General features: G+C 42.5%; 1 protein-coding gene across 1 annotated transcript in view; it reads right to left on the bottom strand.

Moving 5' to 3' along the window:
• Nucleotides 1–566: 566 nt before the first annotated feature.
• PKNOX2 (PBX/knotted 1 homeobox 2) overlaps nt 567–20,554 on the bottom strand; it is a 351,167-nt gene continuing 331,179 nt past the window's right edge. Inside the window, exons 11-13 of the mRNA XM_036747254.1 lie at nt 5,073–5,149; nt 3,811–3,989; nt 567–2,854 (exon numbers count right to left, since the gene is read on the bottom strand). Coding sequence (XP_036603149.1) covers nt 2,625–2,854; nt 3,811–3,989; nt 5,073–5,149 — 486 coding nt within the window. The 3' untranslated portion in view covers nt 567–2,624. The remainder of the gene's footprint in view (nt 2,855–3,810; nt 3,990–5,072; nt 5,150–20,554) is intronic.

Genomic DNA, 20,554 nt, shown 5'->3' with positions numbered 1-20,554 from the left:
AAGGTGAGAAGAGACGGGCTAGGGCCATGATCAGTGAGGTATGGAATTGAGGAGTCTCTTCATTTACATGAAAGGCAGCAAAAAGTCTCCTAGCTAGTTTCAGGGAGAACAAGAGGGGCAGGTATCACCAGGTCCCCAGAGGAGGGGGCACTTTTCAACTGTTGAAGAAGTGTGTGTGGGGTGGGAGGAAAGCACATCTCAAAAGGGTGGGAAGTGATTTTTATTAAGCACCTACAAAGTGCTTTGGGAGGGGTGATTTTTGCCTCTCCTTGTATCCCCAATGCTTAGTACAGTGCCCGACTCATAGTGAGCATTTAATAAATGCTGTTGACTGACAGACACACGAGGTAATAGTTTCCTAATATGACTGGTCTTTCTTGCCAACAAGGATGACAGTAATCACCAGACCATTCTTTGAAAACCCCTCCCCCCCAACCACTCCCAGCTCCCAACGTTCTACACTCATTAGGCTAAGGCCTGCCAACTTTTCCTCATTTCAAAGGCCACGGTGGTGGGAGGGGAGTCAGGGAACAGCAACAGTAGACAAACAAAGCTGGCCAACAAGGTTAAGATAGGTATTAAGATTTACTGAAAACTCCGCCTTCATGTCCAGTACTTGTTTGGTGGATACATCAGAAGAGGGTTGCATAACATTAGGCAGGGAGTGGGAAGGGGGGCAGGGTGGGGGCTATGTGTGTGTGAGAGAAGGGTGGGAGTGTCGGTCATGTTGTTGGTGGGAGGGTGTGTATGCATGTATGCATGTATGTATGTATGTGTGTATGTTGTGTGCGTGTGTGTTTAACAAGGAATATGAACCAGAAAAAGAAATGTATTTTATCCCACTGCACATTGCAAAAGTCTCACTCCAAAAAAGCTAGACTTTCTCTACCTATGGCATCAAAAGGGAGTAAAAAAAGATTGTTTGGATCACCCAGATTATAAATAAGGTTATTTGTTTTTCAAAAATCCCTATTAAAACATTAAATATCAGCTCTTCTGGGGGAGAAATACATTCATTTCAGGGCGGTCTCAGGAAAGTGACTGACCGTCCTACCAATCCGCCCCCCCTGAAAGTGTATGTGTGGGGGAAGCTAAAGGCCTAAGGTTCCCCTCAGGCTGAGCAACAACACAGCCACCCCACATCCTGCTGCTGAAGATGTCCTAATGCACAATTTACAAATGTAATTGCAAGTCCATTAAATTAAATCCCATGGAAAACACACGTTATGTTCAGTTCTGCCATTCACAGCCATGGGGGTAACAGGGAGGAGAAGAAGAGGGCCACACTCACAGGCCTGGAGACTGGGAAGGAGGGTATGAGGAGCAGGGGAGAGAATGAGGAGGTGAGCAGAACTTGTCCTCCTCCTGAGAGCCCCAGCTGCTCCAGGTGGGTATGTACGTTTTGGTAGGAGTGGGGAGGTGGAGGGAGTGGGGCTGTGGCTCCCTTTTCTCTTGTCTCTCAACAAGCCTGGAGACAAGAGGGGACAGACAGCATCTTCTCTGGCCTCTGGCTCCTCTTTCAAATAGATCCTTCTGCTTTCATGGAGTGTTAAGTAAGGGAGACAAGCCTGATAAGGTTGGGCCAGCCTATGGAGGGGGGCCCTTCTTGCAGAGAGCTAGCCAAAGATATTTTGGGCTGAGTGGAGGGTATGAACAAAATCTCAGTCAAGCCCACCCCACCCCATGCAGGTCCACAAAGAGTTGGAGCACTTAAGAAATTGACCAACTAAGCACCAGGTGGTTATGTGAGACCCCCATGTTTCTGTTGGATCTGGAGTCTTCTGTGCCCAGCTGGAAATGGTCATGGGCCCTACCTTCTTACCTTCTTGTGGACCCTGGCCTGGGTTTTTGCATACTAACTTTTGTCCAAGCCAAAGGGGCTGTTATTTTTCCTTCCATAATCTGAGCCTGTCTTTTACTCATATGCAGCTGTTTTCAGTAGGGTAGGTGAGTCCCCAGTGGGTGAGTCCTGGGTTAGAGTTTGCACTCACTCAGGGATGGGAACCCCCGGGGGAAGCTATCCCAAATCTCATTTGTCCTGTCCAATTCTGAGTTGAATGATTTGTAATTTCCAATTTAAACTCCCACCTCCCCCCAATTTTAACCATCCCCTTGGGCTAATGCCATCGGTCTCTCTTGACCTCGGGGGAATCAAAACATCCTTGGTATAGAGTCCACATACCCTTCAGTTTCTTCATTAGCAGCCCCCACCCCCACCCTCAATTCCTTTCTGGGAATGGCCCATCCCATAAACTGCACAGGGAGAGAACAGAACAAAAAAACCCAAAGCAGTCCCTGGGTCCAGGGCCTGTAAACATGAGTCCTTCACTTTAGTTCAGGAGTCTGTAAGTGCCCCCCAGTTGCCAAGGCTCCATCCAGGTCCACTTCATTGGCTTGCTCGACTGGTACTTTCCAAATGGAGTCCTCTACAGTTCTGGGGAAGGGGGGCTGGGGTCTTTTTGAAGCTTGCTGGCTGGGCAGGGGCAGGGGAACATGTCTGCAATTCCTCAGGCTGCTGATTCTGGGAGGTGAGGGCTACACTTCCTGTAGGGGGCTACCCACCTGTTCCTCCCTCCCCATGCCCTTGTCCCAGTGGGGGAATCAGCGCCAACTAGCCCCCTTGGTTACTCCAAAGAGTCACTGTGTTCCAAGCCCAGGTCACTGACATTCGTTGTCTGTAGCTCATCAGTCTCCTCCTCCAGCTCTTCCTCCTCCTCCTCTTCTTCCATTTCGTCCTCATCCTCTTCCTCCGTCCCATCCAACGAATCTTCATGTGCTGCCATCATTGCCTGCTGCATGGCCATGGTGGCATTGTCTGAGGACAGGGACTGCAGATTGTCCAAATTGATAGAGCCTATGGTGGATTGGAGAAAAGGGTAAAGGTCAGGAAAATGTCCATTTCATTCTATCATCATATACACCTACACCTATATAGAAGCATAAATGTGCAAACAACAGCAACACACTTCTGTAGCACCCTAAGGTTTACTGTCACCATAAGCCTGTAAGGTAGGTAGGGCCAGTGTTGTTACACTCAGTTCTGAGATGAAAAATTGAGGTTTGAAGAAGTTGAATAAATTGCCCAGGATGCTACGTTTGGTGTCAAAGCCGGCGCTGGAATCCAGGTCAGGGAAGCTTCAGACCACCTATGCCACACTGCCTTACACGCACCCTTTTAAGAGGATCATATGCCATACATAGGGGCATACATGAATGCCACATGATACATACATTGCAACAAACAGCCTGTTTCCTGCAAACAATCATCTTTGCATGTTAGCAATAAAATTTCTGGTTCATTGAATTATTCATTGTGTACCAAGGGATAAGCAATTCTCTGTGTGTGAGTGTGTGTGTGTGTCTATGAAGGGAATGATGGGCATAATTGGGAAAACAAAGCTCTTTCTGGCCCCCATTCATAAGCCAGCTGCCACATCATTTGTAGACAGCCACAGTTTCCAAAGAACAGCTTGGCCGCTGAGAGTGCTCAGGAATTTCTGACAGCCAAAGTGTCCTTTACTTTTGTGGTAACACACCTGCATTCTCTCACTGGGTCCCTCCAACAAACCCATTGGACAAATTAGGAAAGTGAAGCACAGGGGCAAAGTGACTTATCTAGATACATGGAATGAGGAGGCAGCAGAGCCTGGCTTTCCTAACTTTGAGCCCAGTGTGCTTTTCACTAACAGACTCTATTTTGGGGTGCCCATACCAAAATTCTCACCAGGCAGACAATTATGTCTGTAGCATTCAACTTCTACCCCTTCTTAACCAGGGCACCCTGCCATGGACTTGATCCCAACTCCTTACCATCAGGATTTGTTCCCGGGGGCCCCCCCTGCTGCTGTAGCACCCCAGCAGCAATCGAGTTGGGCCAGAATCTTTGGGTGGGCCGGTGCTGAGACTTGATCTTCTTGGCTTTGGGGGCAGGGTCTGGGTTGCTGGCATCAAGCATGGGTTGCAGGATACGCCTTCGGGCATTGATGAACCTGCGCAGGGAGAGGTGAAAACATAGTTATTTGGCATGTGTGTGTGTGTGTGTGTGTGTGTGTGTGTGGTTATACACAAACAATATGTACACATATGTAAGCACAACTTAAGGTATGGTGAGGGGGAGAATGGCTACCAGCTCCATTAGAAGGCCAGAAGGGAATGGGAAGTAAAAGGAGAGTATTATTTGAGTCTAAGAAAAGACTCAGGCACAGAGAAGTTTGGTATCTGGTGATGGAGAGCAGTAGGAATAACAGCAAGGTGTCTTAAAGAGCCCAGGGTGCCACCTGATCTTTGGGACTCCAAATAGGGATCAGGGTATACTTGTTTGTTACATTTTGGTCTTGTTTGGAATCAGGACTCTGGGAATGCCCAGGCAAGACAGAGACTGAAACAGCCTTTGGCCGCAGGGAACACAGGGCAGCCTACAATGATGCCCACAGGTCCTCTTAGCTGGCTTCTGTCCACAGATGTGGGGCTCCAAGGACCATGAATCCAGGGCTCCATTTTCTGTGGGTCGGCCTAACCCAGGAGATAGGGAAGGTCAACGTGGCTGGGGCCTTAGAGTTCTTGGTACTATCAGTTCCACAGAGAAATCACTTTCTTTTCTACTCCCTCGCCTGTGTTTCCTGGAGGATGCTGTATCTTTATTTAAATCCAGTATTGCTGAGGGGCAGGCGGATTGACTATATGGCCTCATGTTCTCTCTGGACCAAGAATGCTTACCACTTTTACCTATTTCTAGTGCTGAATTTCCTCTTAGGCAGAACCCAGACAATTTCTTTTCTGCTACATTTGCCCAGCAAGGGGCGCTCAGGAGCTATAGATAGATGCTTTGGAAGCTGGAGTGATTTATGGCTATTTTGGGTTTCAGGGCTGGATCCGGAGGATTAGGAATGGCAGCAATGGCTGAGGACAGAAGGTTAGGGACTGGGCTGGGTTGGATTAAGGTTGGGACTAGGGTTGAGGATGAGTCAGAATATTTCTGCTTGCTGTGGAGGAAGACTCTTAACTAGTCTTTCTCTAGTTGTGCTGTTCCGCTGCCTGGGCAAGAGGTCCCTTGGCAGGTGACATCAACTCACCAGTTATTGACTTGCAAGAGGGTGAGGTTCGTCTGGGCCGCAATCTGCCTCTTCTCGTCCTCTGTAGGATAGGGATGCTGAAATGAGATGTGCCAGAAGAGAAAGTGAGCACAGGTTGAAGTTGAGAATGTTAGTGTGAGCAAGCACACGTTGGCTGTCAGGAAGGGTGACCAGTGCCACATGTGGCCAGGAGCCAATGACCTAGGGACTTTACCTCCAAAGCAGGGTGGACTCTAAAGGCTGGAAGGAGTACCAGTTGTTTGGATATGTGCCCTTTTGCATGACATCCTATGCTGTTTGCAACTAAGCACCCACTCTGCCATCAGTGGGGTTCAGGGGATCTCCAACAATCCCTTCTGCTGGGGACCTCGATGATTTAGGGGCAAGTCTCTTGCCCTCTCTGTGGGAGAGGAAGGGTAGGGGTCTGGGACCTAGATCAATATAATAAACAGCTCAATTGATGTGAATGCTGGGGAAGAGACAAGAGAAGTACAAGATGAGGAGTTTATAAACCTTGTTTGCTGGGAGACAAATTTTACACACACATGGAAAGGCAGCAGGAAGCCAGAGGAGGGAGAGGTTGCTATGGACTGGAGTAGTCAGAGGGATGTTCTCTGTGCCTTTGCAAGGCATGTCCACCACGCACGCAGCCAGGTATCTGCTCCTGTACATGTTATTATCACAGCTACTGAGGACCCAAAAAAGAAAGTTTTTGCCATCAAAGTCCTTGGCACTGTCAAATGGCTCAACTGACATCAGAAACTGACATAAATTTCAGTGGAAATGACATGAAAGAAGATGTGTCACCATCTACTTTGCCGCTGTACGCTAAGGACCATCAGACTTTTCTGACTTGCAGCTTTTGAAACTTTTGACGTGTTGTCTCCCTTATTAGAATGAGGTCCTTGAGAGCAAGGAAAGTCTTACTTTTCTATTTGTATCTCTAGAGCTCAGCAGAATGCTTTGCATATAGAAAGTGATTAATAAAATCTTCCCTCCCCTCCCTCCCTCCCTTCCTCCCTTCCTTCCTTCCTTCCTTCCTTCCTTCCTGGAACGCACTGCTCCCTCACCTCCACTTAGTAGGCTCCCAAGGTCCACCTTCTTTTACACAAGGGCTACTCTAGTACTCCCCAGTTGCTACTGGCCTGCTATCAGAAATTACTATTTCCTCAGCTGTATACATTTTGTTTTCCATGAATAGAATATAAGCTATTTGTATCCTCAACACTTAGTACAGTGCCTAGCACATAGTAGGGGCTTAAAAAGTATTTGATGAATGAACAGAGGTAAGATTTAGCTGGACCTCAAGGGAAGTGTAAAATTTGTCTAGAACGTTTCCGGGTTATAGTCTCTGTCTGGATAGCCAGGGGTCCTAGGGAATCTTCCCCAAGGAATCTGTGAGGCAGAATACATAGATTATTCCAGCCTACCCACTGTCCAGGACTGGACTGATGTCAGGTTGGGGAGCTCTGAAGAAAGGATATGAGATCAGCAGCCCTGTTACTGCTCTCCTCACCAGAGACAAGACAATGACACATGTGCACTTGCCCTCAGCTTCTACCTGATGGGAACAATCAGGACTTTGTGTTGTTTAATTCACAGCTCTGACCCCAACAGCCTCACAGACTGAGATGACACTTATGATTCATACAATATTAAGGCTCTAACAAGGAAGAAATCACAGCGATGTCACAGGAGCCAATTTCTTTCTAATTGGGAAGGAGCAGCTCTAGGGACCCAGAGGAGAAGCTTCTGGCTCTCCTGGGGAGCAGGGGAGACAGAGGCAGCTGCTGAACCCAAGCACTGAGTCCCAGGCATGGGACCTATTTGTTATGAACTGGGTCATGTTATGCTAGAGACAACATGACATACACACTGAATGACATATACACTTTTCTGAAGATGCTGCGGTCCTCACACCAATGTGAAATGCTCCATGGAGCCAACACTCCCAGAGAACCCAGTAACTTCCCATTTCAGGGAAGTCCAATTAGCATACAACTGCAAAGAACAATGAGATAGAACTAACTATTCAAGTAGTGAAAACTGTGTTCTGTAACTCTACTGTGAATCTACAAGGTGTCTACCTCATCATCACTGAACCATCCTGTCACCAAACATTTATTCAGTTGCTCCCTATGCAAGGCACCATGCTAGGCACTCAGAATGATGCTCTCTACATAGTAGGCATTCAACCGATGCTTGTTGAATGAATGACTGGGGACATAGACATGGCCTGGGCACTCAAAGAACTTCTAACCTAATTAGTGAGACAGTATATACACATATTAAAATGGCAACACAAAGCAATGTATACAAAATGCCCAGAGTTTGGTACAAACGATGTGATTGGAGTTCAGAGGAGGGAGCTATCATAGAGCAATGAAACTACCGGTGTTTTTACACAGAAAGCGGAGCTTGAACTTGGCCTTGAAGGCTGGGTAAGAATCACATAAGTGAAGGGAAGGTATTCAAAGCCCAAGTAATGTCAAAGGCAGGAATTTCCTGTGTGTTTCGGAACTCAAAGGTAAAAATCTCTTCTTCTTTAAATGCTTTTAAAGAAAACCATTCCCCAGCCTCCCCTGGATGAATAACATGTGGTATCTCAAGGCAGATATGTAAGTCCCTACATGCCTATATGAGAAGCAGTGTTGAGCCATGAGGGTTGGACTTGCAGTCAGGAATACCAGGGTTCCAACTCTGCCTTTGACCGTAGGCAAGTCACTCAGTATCTCTGGGCCTCAGCCACCTAAGACTTATCTCCTAAGCTATACACTGATAGTGAATCAATTTACCCAATGAAAAAAGCAGATTCTTGACCTATTGACGCATGGTACACACGAACAGACAATATTTCTATGTAAACATAAATACATTTGCATAAACATTTCAGAATCACACCTTAGGAAAATGCTGTGTGTATGATTTTGGGGGGGGGCAGGGCAATTGGGGTTAAGTGACTTGCCCAAGGTCACACAGCTAGCACATGTGTCAAGTGTCTGAGGCCGGATTTGAACTCAGGTCCTCCTGACTCCAGGGCCGCTGCTCTCCTTACCATATCACCTAGCTGCCCCTTGTGGATATGATTAACATAGATTTAAGTAAAGCTTTCGATAAAATCTTGTATTCTTGCGGAGAAGATAGAGATATGGAGCTGATGTGAATACAATCAGATCGAGCACTGATTGGATGACCAGATTCCAGAGAGTAGTTGTTACTGGTTCAGTGTCACCACGGCATTCCACTGAATCTATTAAGATGGAATTCAATAGGGATAAATATAAAGGGACCAAAAAAATCAACTCCACCAATATAAGACAGGAGGTGATACTGTGCTCTGTTCCATTAGACCCCCATCTGGAGTACAGTGCTCAGCTTAGGGCACCTCGGTTTAAGAAGGATATTGATAAGTTGGGGAGTGTCCAAAGGAAGGAGAGAAGGCTGGTGAAGGGCCTTGATTTCATGACGTATGAATCCAGAAGAGCTGTGTTCAAATATTTGAAAGGCTGTCGTGAAGGAGGGATTTGATTTTGTCCCCAAATGGCAGAACTAGGAGTGATGAGTGGAAGATGCAAAGAGGCCAATTAAAGCTTTGATGTTCAGAAAAACTTCCTAAGCACTAAAACTGCCCCAGAGTGGAATGCTGACCTCAAGAGGTGATGGGTTCCTTCTCCCTGGAGACTTTTCAGCAAGGGCTGCACAAACACTTAGCAGAAGCTATGGAATAAGCAGGGAGCAGGCCTATCCAGTGGAGAATATGAGTATAGTAGCAACCTACATCACAGTAACACAATGATACCAATGATAAGCGGCCCGGAAAGAATTAAGAGGTGAGTTGACACTGCGCATGTGTCACCTGAATGTGTGCTCCTTATGTGTGCCCACACTTCTCACTAATGTCATGTACATTTGTGGGAGAGTACAACCCAAGTTCATGGTGGGAATTTTTTGTTGCCACTATTCTTTCTATGCCATTTCATTAGGTGACTTTGCTTCGGACTAACTTGGTCTTCTAGCTAGTAAAGATAAACACATTGGTAAGGGCTCATGAGCTCTGGTTTTAAGGATGCAGAGATTCCTTGAAACTGAGGTGGCTGTTACCTGAGTGACTTGCCTTGCAAGGTGCCCCAAAGCATTATATGATTAAATACTTAGAAGCAGTCAAAGAAGAACATAGTCAGATACCATTCCCAGAACCTAGTAGTCCCCCTCCTTTCACATTTCCAGTACTATGTGAGTACCATATATATATATAAGGGGTGGAAAAATGTTGATGGAGAAGCTGGTCAGACATGCCTGGTGTTGTAAGACATCCAAAGCAACCTAGACTGATTCTTGAGACAAAGTCAAAATAGCTCCTGGCCCTTGGACAGCCCTAGAAGTGGGGTGAGAAGGTTTTATGACCAAGGAAGGGAGGGAAGTTCAAATACTTCACTTCTCTGAAGAACTTCTTTATTGCCCTAGCTTTGGTGATAGTGGAGTTAAGACAAAGAGTGAAGCTTTCAGGATGGAAAGAATCTTTTCAGCTTAGAAAACAGGAATGGATTAAATTTATAGACTTCTCAAACTGTAATGATTTAAGGAGTCATCTAATTCCAGAAATTCTGCTCCATCTTTCTGACTCTGTGCATGATGGTCCCTATCTTTTCCAGACATCTGGTGAGGGGCCTTGACTCCAACAGTAGCCTGAAATGGTAAAAGTTAGTCTGCTCCAGCATGTGCACCTTCAGGCCCCCCCCGAACCAACATCTTGTTCAATCTTCAATGTGACAAACATCTACCCTGATGGTACGAGTTTGGCTGAAGGTCCCTGTTGTCCTGTGATAGTGAATCCCTCAAGTAGACCTCATCTTAGAAGTTAATATCCAGATATATCCTGTGGACTTTGGTGACAAGTTTTGGTTGGTGATAGCTAGTGTCTTATATCCAGGGCTGACCAATTTGAGTATGTGATGATTGGCAAGGTGTAACTGGAATGGCCTTTGTTTTCTTTGAGTGACTCAGCTTACCTCATTGAGCCTCTGGACGCTGTGGCTTGCTCTTCCGGGGCAGGAAGTCCAGCCACCATACCAGGAATCAAAAGCCAGTCATGGGGCTGGCTGAGGGGAGGTGTTAGCTCCAGAACCTGGTCTACCCTAGGGGGAGGGGCCAAGTCAAGAACCAATCGGCCCTGGTCATTCAGGCGGCGCTTGATGATGTCAAAAACTCTGTAAGAGGGGAGAGGGCAGCTTGAAGCTCTCTCTTTCCTTTTCCGGTTGGTGTGGGAGCAAGCAGGGAGCGTGACTCTGGGCCAGCCCTTGCTCTCGGGCCGAGCCCAGATGTTGGTAACTATGAATTGTATTGGGTCTGTCTGTTGATATTTGTAATTTGTTTGTATTTTGGTTTTGAGGTTCGGGGTGCTGGTTTGTTTTCCCCCGAACTAAATGAATGTTTTGAACCTCAGGGTGCTGGTTTTTTCCCCTGAAGTAAGTCAATGAATCTGTATTTGGTCTGTCTCTTGATGCTTGTCTGTATGCTCCCCTGAACTAACTGAATGCTGGCGTTTTCCCCTGAACTAAACGAATGTTGTCTGTATGCTAACTGAATGCTGGATTAAAGTAAGCTGGTCAACCCCTTCACCTTGCTTTCCTTGTTTAAGCAGATAAAAAGAACCTGTGCTTTCCCAGTGTCCCAGAAGCCTCCTGGGTCCCGGCAGCCTCCTGGGTCCCAGCAGCCCCCTGGGTGCTGGCTGTGGGGGAGGGATCTTACGCCCCCATCGAAGCTGCTAGCTGGGTTGTTAAAACACAAGGTACAAAGAAAGAAGAAACTTCCAGTTGAGCAGCACCATGGCTCTCTGTCTCATGGGGGGCCTGCCTATGCCACTCCAAGGAGATGCTAACAAACTGCCTAGTTTTGAAGTGGACTCTAGAGTTTACTAACTGAAGAAGAAATTGACCTTCAGAACCTTAATATAGGTCAAATTTTAACTACATGTAAGGTATGCCATCCTCACTTCTGTTTTTCCTTTCTGGTTTGTTCTGTTGAAGGCACTCCTATTAACTAAGCCTTACTCAAGCCTGAATAATTCTTACTCTTCTTAGTGCACTGTTCAGCTTGTAAGGAAGGTGTCTACTCCTTGGCAGAAATGATTCTTCACTCATCTTGAAGACTTGGTGTCTCTCTTGGTCGGTTTGAACAGAGTGAAAAACTGGCTATGCACCCCAATTTGAAATGGGATTGGAAGAGCTCAAGATAAGCTTGAAGGTGCTTTGTATAATTTTTAAATTAAATGTTGCTTGTTTTGGTAGGGAAAAAAATTAAAAGTTTGAAGACAGTTTCATTATTGTTCTTTAAAATCTGTGTGTGTATGTGTGTGTGTGTGTGTGTGTGTGTGTGTGTCTCACAGTGATTATTGTTAGGAAATTCCTTTTTAGCATCTAACCTAAAGTCTTGCTGCATCTTCAGTCCCTTTGTCTTCACTTATGAAGGCAACTACTTCATTATAATATATCTTTATTCCACACCAGTAGCTCCCCTGGCCCACCCCACCCCCATTTTCCCTTTTTTCACCTCACACTTCCAAGTGATCTCTTACTCAGGATGAAATGAGGTTAAATTTGTCTTTGTCTCTTCCATTTTTCCTTTGCCTTTCAATGACTTCATGCTGCTCAGATGGGAAAACTTTCCAGAGGAAGTGGGCAATTTGTGCTTTTTGCACTTTTTTGAAAGAAAATCATAGCTTCTTCCCTGGTAACTCACCAAGAGTTAATATGCCAGTGTCCAATAAGCAAAAGCGTCAAGCATGTAGCTTGTGGGCTTCATGTAGCCCATGATACTCCTGAGCACTGACCTGAACCAGATTAAAATGTAATTGGGAAACATTTAAAAAAATAAATAAAAATGCAATAAAGCATAGATAATATTAATATGTGGTTTTCCAAGGCAATATGTGGACTGCAGGGATCTTTACGTATGGTTTAGTGGCCTCTGTTTCTATTGGAGTTTGATACCACTGCCATAAGCCATTATACTATATATTATACAGACACCACTGCTCTAGAGAGTGACTTCTTTGATCTACATTACGGTTTCCCTCCTTCAAGGTCAGAGAGCAGCTTTCTTAACAATCTTCATAAAATCTTTAAAGTGAAATACCTCTCCAACTTACAGAGAGAGATATTAGTCCACTCAAGCCACAGAATCATGGAATCAGATTTGGAAGGGATCTGAAAGATCATTTGGATATAGTCCAACATTCTCAACAATATCCTTCTATAGGCTCAGCTTATGGACTTTTAGAACTCAATATGGTCAGTCTGGAGCACAATCAATATGGTGAAAAGAGTGATGAATCTGGAGTCTGGGGAATCTGGGTTCAAATTTCAGCTTTGCTACCTATTATTTGTTTGACACTACAGAAGTCATGTAACCTCTCTAGGCCTCATTATTTTGAATCTGAAAAATACTGGGGTTGGAAATGATATTTAAAGTTTCTTCAAGCTCTAAATCCTGTGACACATACTAAACTTGAAAATCATCGGGCTATTCTTGAAAAGATAAATGGACAAAGGATATGAATAGGCAGTTCTCAAAAGACAAAATCCAAGCTAGCAAAAGCCATATTAAAAAACTGCTTCAAATCATTAATAATTAGAGAAATGCAAATTAAAACAACTCTGAGGTTCCACTTCACACCCATCTAATTGGCAGAGACGACAAAAATGTAGAATGGCTATTGTTGGGGGATTTACAGGAAAATGAACACATTAATGTACAGTTGGTGGAGCTTTGAATTGCTACAGCCATTCTGGAAACCTATTTGGAACTATGCCCCGAAAGTCACAAAACTGTGCAATATCCAATGATATACTTCAAAGAGAGCAAAGAGAGAGGAAAGGCACCCATATACGCAAAAATATTTTTGTCAGCTCTTGTTATATAGCAAAGAACTTAAATCTAAGGGGGTGCCAACCATCAGGGAATAGTTGAATAAGTTGAGGTATATGAAAGTAATGAAATACTACTGTGCTAAAAGAAAGGACAAAAAGGGATAGCACTAGGAAAACTTAGAAAGACTTTCATGAACCAATGCAAAGTAAAGCAAGTAGAACCAGGAGAAAAATTTATACAATTATAACAATGTCGTAAAGACAAACAACTTTGAGACTTAAGAACTCCAATCGATGCAATGACCAACCACAATTCCAGAGGACTGATGATGAAGCATTCTTGCTACCTCCTGACAAAGACATGACGGGCTTGATGTAGAATGAGACATATATTTTTGGACATGGCTAACAAGGGTCTTTATTTTATTTAACTGTGCATATTGATTACAAAGTTTTTGTTTTTCTTTTTTCAATGAGGAGTGGGGGAAAGTGTGATGGCGAGGGGAATTAGCAAAAGAGAGTCATTGAAGCATATTTTCTAAATGCACAGAAGAGAACAGAAGGAAATACAGACAAGCAAGAAAGATTTATAAGCTACATGTTGAACTGATTACAGTTAAAAAGAAAAGGAAGCTGTATGAAATAGAAATTCACAGCTTCGTATGCAATCCTCCTTTTCTATTTTTCACATGGATATGCTCCTTTCGTTGTCATTTAGGTTTATAATAAGAAAAAAAGAAATTTTTAAAAAGAAAAAAAAAACCAAAATCACTGGACTCTGGAGTAGGCCTATAGACTCGTAAAAAATTTTTTACCTCTTATAAGCCGCATTTTATTCTCAGATAGATGGTAATGGCCTTCATGTACCTTTGTTCCCTCCACCCCCACCTCACATACAAATATATTCCATTTTTCAAATGGATTTCATTTCCCTAACACCCTGGGATCCCTCTGTCTCCTGTGCAAATACACCAGGGACATTTTCTTCCAGCTCCTGTCACAGACTCTGTAGACTAATGGCCTCTCTCAGACGCTACTGTGTGGCCCATAAATCTTGATCAGTCCATTTTTCAAACTGAGTCTTCAAGGGCTGCAGCCTCCCCCCACTTTCCCACACTGCTTTAGGCTTCCACACAGGCTGGAATGTGGTCCAGTAGTTGCTAGGTTAGGACCCAAAATTAGAGTTCTCATCTCAGTTCCAACAGTGCTGCTGTGTAGCTTTGGAAAGAATTAAATCCCATATCTGAAATGGAATGGAGGAAAACTGTGTCTCTTTCCCTAGAGGGTTTTTGAGAGACAGAGAGAGAGAGAGAGACAGAGAGAGAGAGAGAGAGAGAGACAGAGACCTGGCATTGTCTATCTTTAGAGGTCAGAGAGAATTTTCCAGATATCAGTTGAACATTTGGATGAATAAAAGCCAGTTTTGCCTTCTGGGATAAAAGAGAATACATCTAATTCCTTTTTCACTTCTTCAAATATTTGAAGACAGAGATCATGCCATACTGATATTCTGTTCTCCAGACTAAACATCACAATTTTCTTCAATCTCTCCACATAGGACACAATTTCTAGACCCCTGACTGTCCTAGTCACACTTTTCTGAACACTGTCACAGCCTTCTTTTAAAATGCAATACCCAAAACAGGACACAATATTACAGATGTTGTCTGGCAAACCATACAATATTGCAGCTGTTGTGTTATAAGAACAGACAAGCGGATTATACCAGCCACATTTATTTCTCATTTATCCGAATTCCTAGAACACATTATCTGCTCCATGTCAGTTAGCACTTGATTATATACTGTCATTTATTGACCTCTCAGTGTTCCACATGTTTATGTCTTTTCAGTCAAACTGTAAGCTCTCTGAGGGCAGGGTCCACATTTATTATACAAGTAACCTCCTAAAGAAGCCCATTTGGCAAGTTATTTGTTTGAAACACAGATCTTATCTTCCTAAAGGAACAGTTAAAATGATAGCTACCTTACACTACTACCCAAAATGAAATATTTACTCTTACTAAACTCAAGTACTAACAGTATAGGCCTCAGTTTTGAGTCAGGGGACTGTGCAATGCAGGAGGTAGGATGCGTTGCAAGGAATGGTTTTATTTTCCCCCAAACTTCCCTGGAAGCAAGGCCATTAGCCCAAGTCAAATTTTGGAAATAGGTGGTTTGTCTTCAGGATCTTTCCACCTCCTTTTCTGAACCTCTTTCCTTCTCACAGTGCCCGGTTCCACAGCTGCCTAGTACCTCCAGGCTGCCCTAAGGACTTCACTATGGCAGCCCACACAATCCTGTATGTGCACACACAAATATACATATTTGCCTATAGGAATATATATACATACAAAATATACACGAATATGTGAAAATAAGATACTGTTTGTGCTCTTTCTACATCTCCTCATAGGCCTAATACTTCCAAGTGCACATAATAGGTACTTGAAAAATATTTATTAATTAATTTATAATCCTTGTCCAGTGAAATGTGTCAGGGTTGAAGTAATTACCAGGATATACTCAATATCCATTTGACATTGGGTTATATCAAAGAGGTGTGAAATGTTAAAAATGAGTAATGGTAAAAAGGCAGGGGTACACCGAAGACAGTTTAGATTGACTGGTAAGAGCCAATTGTTGTATTTTTCAGTGTGGGCATTTATACCTGGGAAATCAGAAAATTATACAAATTTGGACCTGATTCATTATATTATGGTGGTCTAGACTTAAGAAAATGATAGAAAAAAATCTTAATAATAATGTAGATTGAGCTTAAAGAGTGTGGTGTACACACTTTCCGCCAGAGAGAGGGTTTTTAAACACTTACCAGTAGCTCACCCTTGGATATAAGAAAAATGGGCAGCCTAGAATGGACAATACCTGAGTCACCATTATAGTTTGGAGTGTGCAAGAATAAGATTCACATGTGTGCATACAACAATGTCTCTTCCAGCTGCAGCTGTCCAAGCTACAATAAGTAGTTGTTAGAACTAGACAGGCTGAAGGTAGTGCTGCCAAACAAAAACTCATCTACGTATAATCTGTTCCCATAACTTCCCATTACTTGTTTGTGCCAACCCCCTTCCCTCTACCGCCATCATTAAGGCAAAGTAATGAATGTTCACATAAACTCTTCAAGGTACATGTTACTTTTCTGTGGATTATCCCCCCTCCTTCAAGGTTGTTGTAAATATTCATTTGAATCTGATTTCTCAGGGTGGGAGAAAAATAATGGGGAGAAGGATGGTCAGATATGGAAGAGACCCTGTTCTTCCCACCTTTAATGGAATGGTCTCTTATCCCTAGTTCATACTTAGATAATGCTCTAGAGTTTTCAAAAATTATACTTTATATTAACGCCATTTTACTGATAAGGAAACTGAGGCTTAGAGAGGTTAACTGTCAAACCAGACTACTACTTTTAATGATTCATATAGGTGTAAATGATACTGTCAAAAAGAACTTAGAAAGCATTTCTAAAGATTATAAAGCATTGGGAAAGAAACTGAGAACTTGAAACTTGTAGAGTGTTTTCCTCAAATGCTCACTAGCTGTGCGACCCTAGGCAAGTCACCTAAACCTGTGTACCTCAGATCCTCAGCTGTAAAATGATTTGGAAAAGGAAATGGCAAGTATCTTTGCCAAGAAAACCCCAAATGGGGTCATAAAGAGTTGGAAATGACTGAAACAACGGAACAACAAAGTGTTTCCCTCACTGATTCCCATGGAAGATAATGGAATTAGAAGGTCGATTTGGGAAATGAATAGCTGATTAAGGAGATGGTATCTGAAAATGGGATTTGGCTTTCTGAAGAGATCATGGCTAAAACTAGGAATGACAGGTTCCTAAGCCAGGATGGAATGTACTTAACAAGAGTTCATGAGAATGTATTTGTCAAGATTCTTGAAAATGTAATAAAAAAACGGGAAAGAAAGACAGAGGGGCAAAGGGGCGGGGGAGAGAGATTGAGAGAGAGAGAGAGAGAGAGAGAGAGAGAATATATTCTCCATTCTCTATACCATAATGAATAGATACAATTACAATGTTGGAAGGAGAATAGTGATTGAGACAGCTCTCAGGAAACAAAAAACCCAAGGAAGGAGTCAGTAATGAGATCCATGGTCTAAGACACATTTATAAAAATTGACAAAGTGTGAGTAAGAAGATAAACTAGAGATCCTAATGGAGGCAGGCAAATTTGACATCAGTGGTATTATTGAGACTTAACAGTATGATACCCAGATTAGGATATAGCTTTGAAAGAGCATATACTCAAAAGCATAAGGATAGGTAAAGCCAGGTATTAGAGTAGCACTGTATTTTAAGATTTACTTACAGGTTCATGGGAGATAAATCAACAATTTCAATTATATAACCTTAAAAAGTTTTTTCACAATAAAACCAATATAGCTAAAATTAGAAGAGAAGCAGGAAATAGGGAGAAAATCTTTGTAGCAAGTTTCTCTGATAATGTTCTTATTTCTAAGAGGAATTGAATCAAATTTATAAGAGTAAGAACTATTCCTCCATTGATAAATAATCAAAGGATATGAATAGGCAGATTTCAGAGGAACCTAAGTTATCAATAACCATATTAAAGTGCTCTAAGTCAACAATGATTAGAGACATACAAATGAAAACTGAGGCACCACATCACATCCATCAAATTGGTCATGTTGAAAAAAGGAGAATGACAAATGCTGGAGAAGCTGTGAGAAAACAGGTACTTTAATGTACCGCTGGTAGAGCTATGAATTGGTCCAATTATTCTGGAAAGCAATTTGGTGCTACACCCCGAAAGCTATTATACTGGCATAATCTTTAACCTCAGCGAAATTGTTACTAGGTCTGGACCTCCAAAAGAACAAAGAAAAAGAAACTGCATGTACAAAAATATTTATAGCAGCTCTTTTTGTGGTGCCAAAGAATTAGAAACTGGGAGAGGCGGTACCCATTAATTGGGGAATGGTTAATCCAGTTATGGCATATGAATGCAGTGGAATATTTTTGTGCTAGAAGACATGATGAAGGGAATGGTTTCAGAAAACTGGAGAAGACTCATATGAATTGATACAAAGTAAAGTGAGCAGAACCAGAACAATTTATACAATAACAATACTATAAAGACAATCAACTATGAAAGACTTAGCATCTCTGATCAACACAATAACTAAACACAATTCCAGAAAACTGATGATAAAACATGCCTTCTGTTTCCAGTTAGACTCATTTGAAGCAATTTTCATCTATTTCTCTTTCTTTTTTTCTTTCTTATACCTAATGTAGAAATTTGTTTTGCATTACTAAACATATTTTGTAATGAGTTTTTTGTTTTTCTTTTCTTCTCAATAGGTGATGGAAGGGAAGGAGGTGGACAAAGAATTTGGAAAATAAAATAAAACAAAATTGAATTAAAGGAGAAAAAAAAGACATTCCTTTAAGGAAATGCAGGAGTCAGAAGAGGGAAATATGGTAGAGACCATTTTGGTACGGGTCTGTGGAGGTAGAAATGATAATATCATTGACTATAGGCCAACTAGATACAAAGAGGAAATAGATGAGAAGTTTAGAGAGCATCTCATGTCTGGCATCGAGGCATGATATAGTAGAGATGGGGGCTATCAATTATCCAGATAATCTGCTACAGACTTCTCTCTGTAAAAAGCAGAGCAACTAAGAATTTTTTAGGTTAACATCTTAAATATAGTTTAATTCTTCAAAAAGGATGAGCGAACAGAACAGAAAGACCAACAAGGGGAAATACTATCCTAGTTAACATTCTCAGCAACAAGGAGGAATTGATGGAAGGTGTGGAGGTGATAGAAACTTTGCTGACAGGTGACCACTTGATAGTCCAATTTAGAATTTTCGATAAAGTAGGAAATAATTTGATTGGCACTCTAAATTTGGGGAAAACAGATTTCAAACTGTTCAGAGATCATTAATGATACTATGGCCTAAAATTCCATACAGTGTTTAAGGTTAGGGAAGGGATAGGAAGCTCTTAAGAATAAAATTCTGAAAACACAAAAAAGGAGCAATTCTGATAGGGAGAAAAAGAAAAAGCTGTTGAAAGAGGTAAATGTGGATCCAGGGAACCAACTTAGATTTTTAAAAAAAACTGTTAGTCTGAGAAACTCCTCTACCAAAGCTGTTTATTTATAATGGAAGAAATGACTCCTAAGGAGTCTCTTGAGGCACACAGCGTGAGACCAAGGTCACATAGTTAAGTATCAGAGATGGGATTTGAACCTCAACTTCCTCACTCTAAGTCTAGAGTTAAGTACATCAAGTACAACATGCTGCTTATATAATTAAAGAAGCAACATGCAAATTATATGTCAAACAATACGCACTCAAGTATCTAATGCTTTTGGTTAACTACTTTGAACCCTTAAAGAATCACAGACTCTCAGAACTGGAGGGAACCTCTGAGGGCATGTAGGCTAATCCAATCATGATGAGAAATTTCCACTACGGCCTATTTGTTAAGTGGTTATCCAATCTCTAGTAAAATAGGCTCCCACTACATTCCAAGGAAGCCCATTCCGCAGGTAGATAGCTCTAATTATTAGGAAGTTCTTCTTCTCATTGTGTTGACATTTGCCTCCCTACAACTTCCAACCACTGTTCCTAGTTCTGCTTTGTAGGGCTAAGCAGGACAAATTTAATTCTCTTTCTCCTAACAGCCATCAAAATATAGCTATCCTGTCCCTCCTAAGTCTTGTCTTCTCCAGTCCAAACATCCTCAGTTTCTTCACCTGATCCTTATATGGCTTGGTCTTCAGTTCCCTCACCATCTTAGTCATGTGCATCTGGATCTAGGTTCCAGGTTGTCAATGTTCTTCCTAAAATATGGCACCCAGAGCTTAGTATAGTACTCCAGCTGTGGTTTGACCAAGGAAGACAATAGCAGGATGATTACTACAAACCTTGGTCCATTCTAGACAATGTGACTTTATTGATACAGCCAGTACTTTCCTGACTGTATCCAGCCTAGAGGCTGTCTTTTCTAGTCTCAAAGTTCCTTGGGGGCAGATTTCTGAGCCTCTTTGGAATATCAAGGCTCTAAACAAGGATGACTAAGTAGTGACCAAGTCAATAATAATCTTTAAGTGCTTACCATGTGCTAAGTGCTGTGCTGACTGCTGAGGATAGAAAGGAAGGTGGAAATAGTCAATTTTCTTTAGGAGCCCACACTCTAACGTGGGAAAACAGGCAAATGGTATCAATGTATGAACAAGATACAGACAGGATAACTTGGAGGTAATCTCAGAAGGAAGGCACTAGTGTTAAGGAGGTTTTGGAAAGGGGTACCAGTTACAGAAGCCCTCTTTACCCGGAGAGTCATCGAGGTAGATACTAGCTAAGAAAATCTCTCTTCCACTCCCTTAACTACTCATTCTAAAGCTTGACCTAAACTAAAAACCACGGCTGTCCTAGGCACAAAAAACAGTTATACTTACTCTTCCTTACTGTCCAAAAGTATTTTATAATATTTAATTCTCAGACCCACTTAATGCAGTTCTTCTTCTCTACTTGCAAGGGCTGATCTTTGTCTACACTAGAGGGGGTGCTGTAGTCTATTTGTTGAGATGATTAGATAAA

This window comes from Trichosurus vulpecula, chromosome 2 (genome assembly GCF_011100635.1).
Source record: "Trichosurus vulpecula isolate mTriVul1 chromosome 2, mTriVul1.pri, whole genome shotgun sequence".
In the NCBI taxonomy this organism is placed as follows: domain Eukaryota; kingdom Metazoa; phylum Chordata; class Mammalia; order Diprotodontia; family Phalangeridae; genus Trichosurus; species Trichosurus vulpecula.
This window is presented reverse-complemented; position numbering and strand designations above follow the sequence as displayed.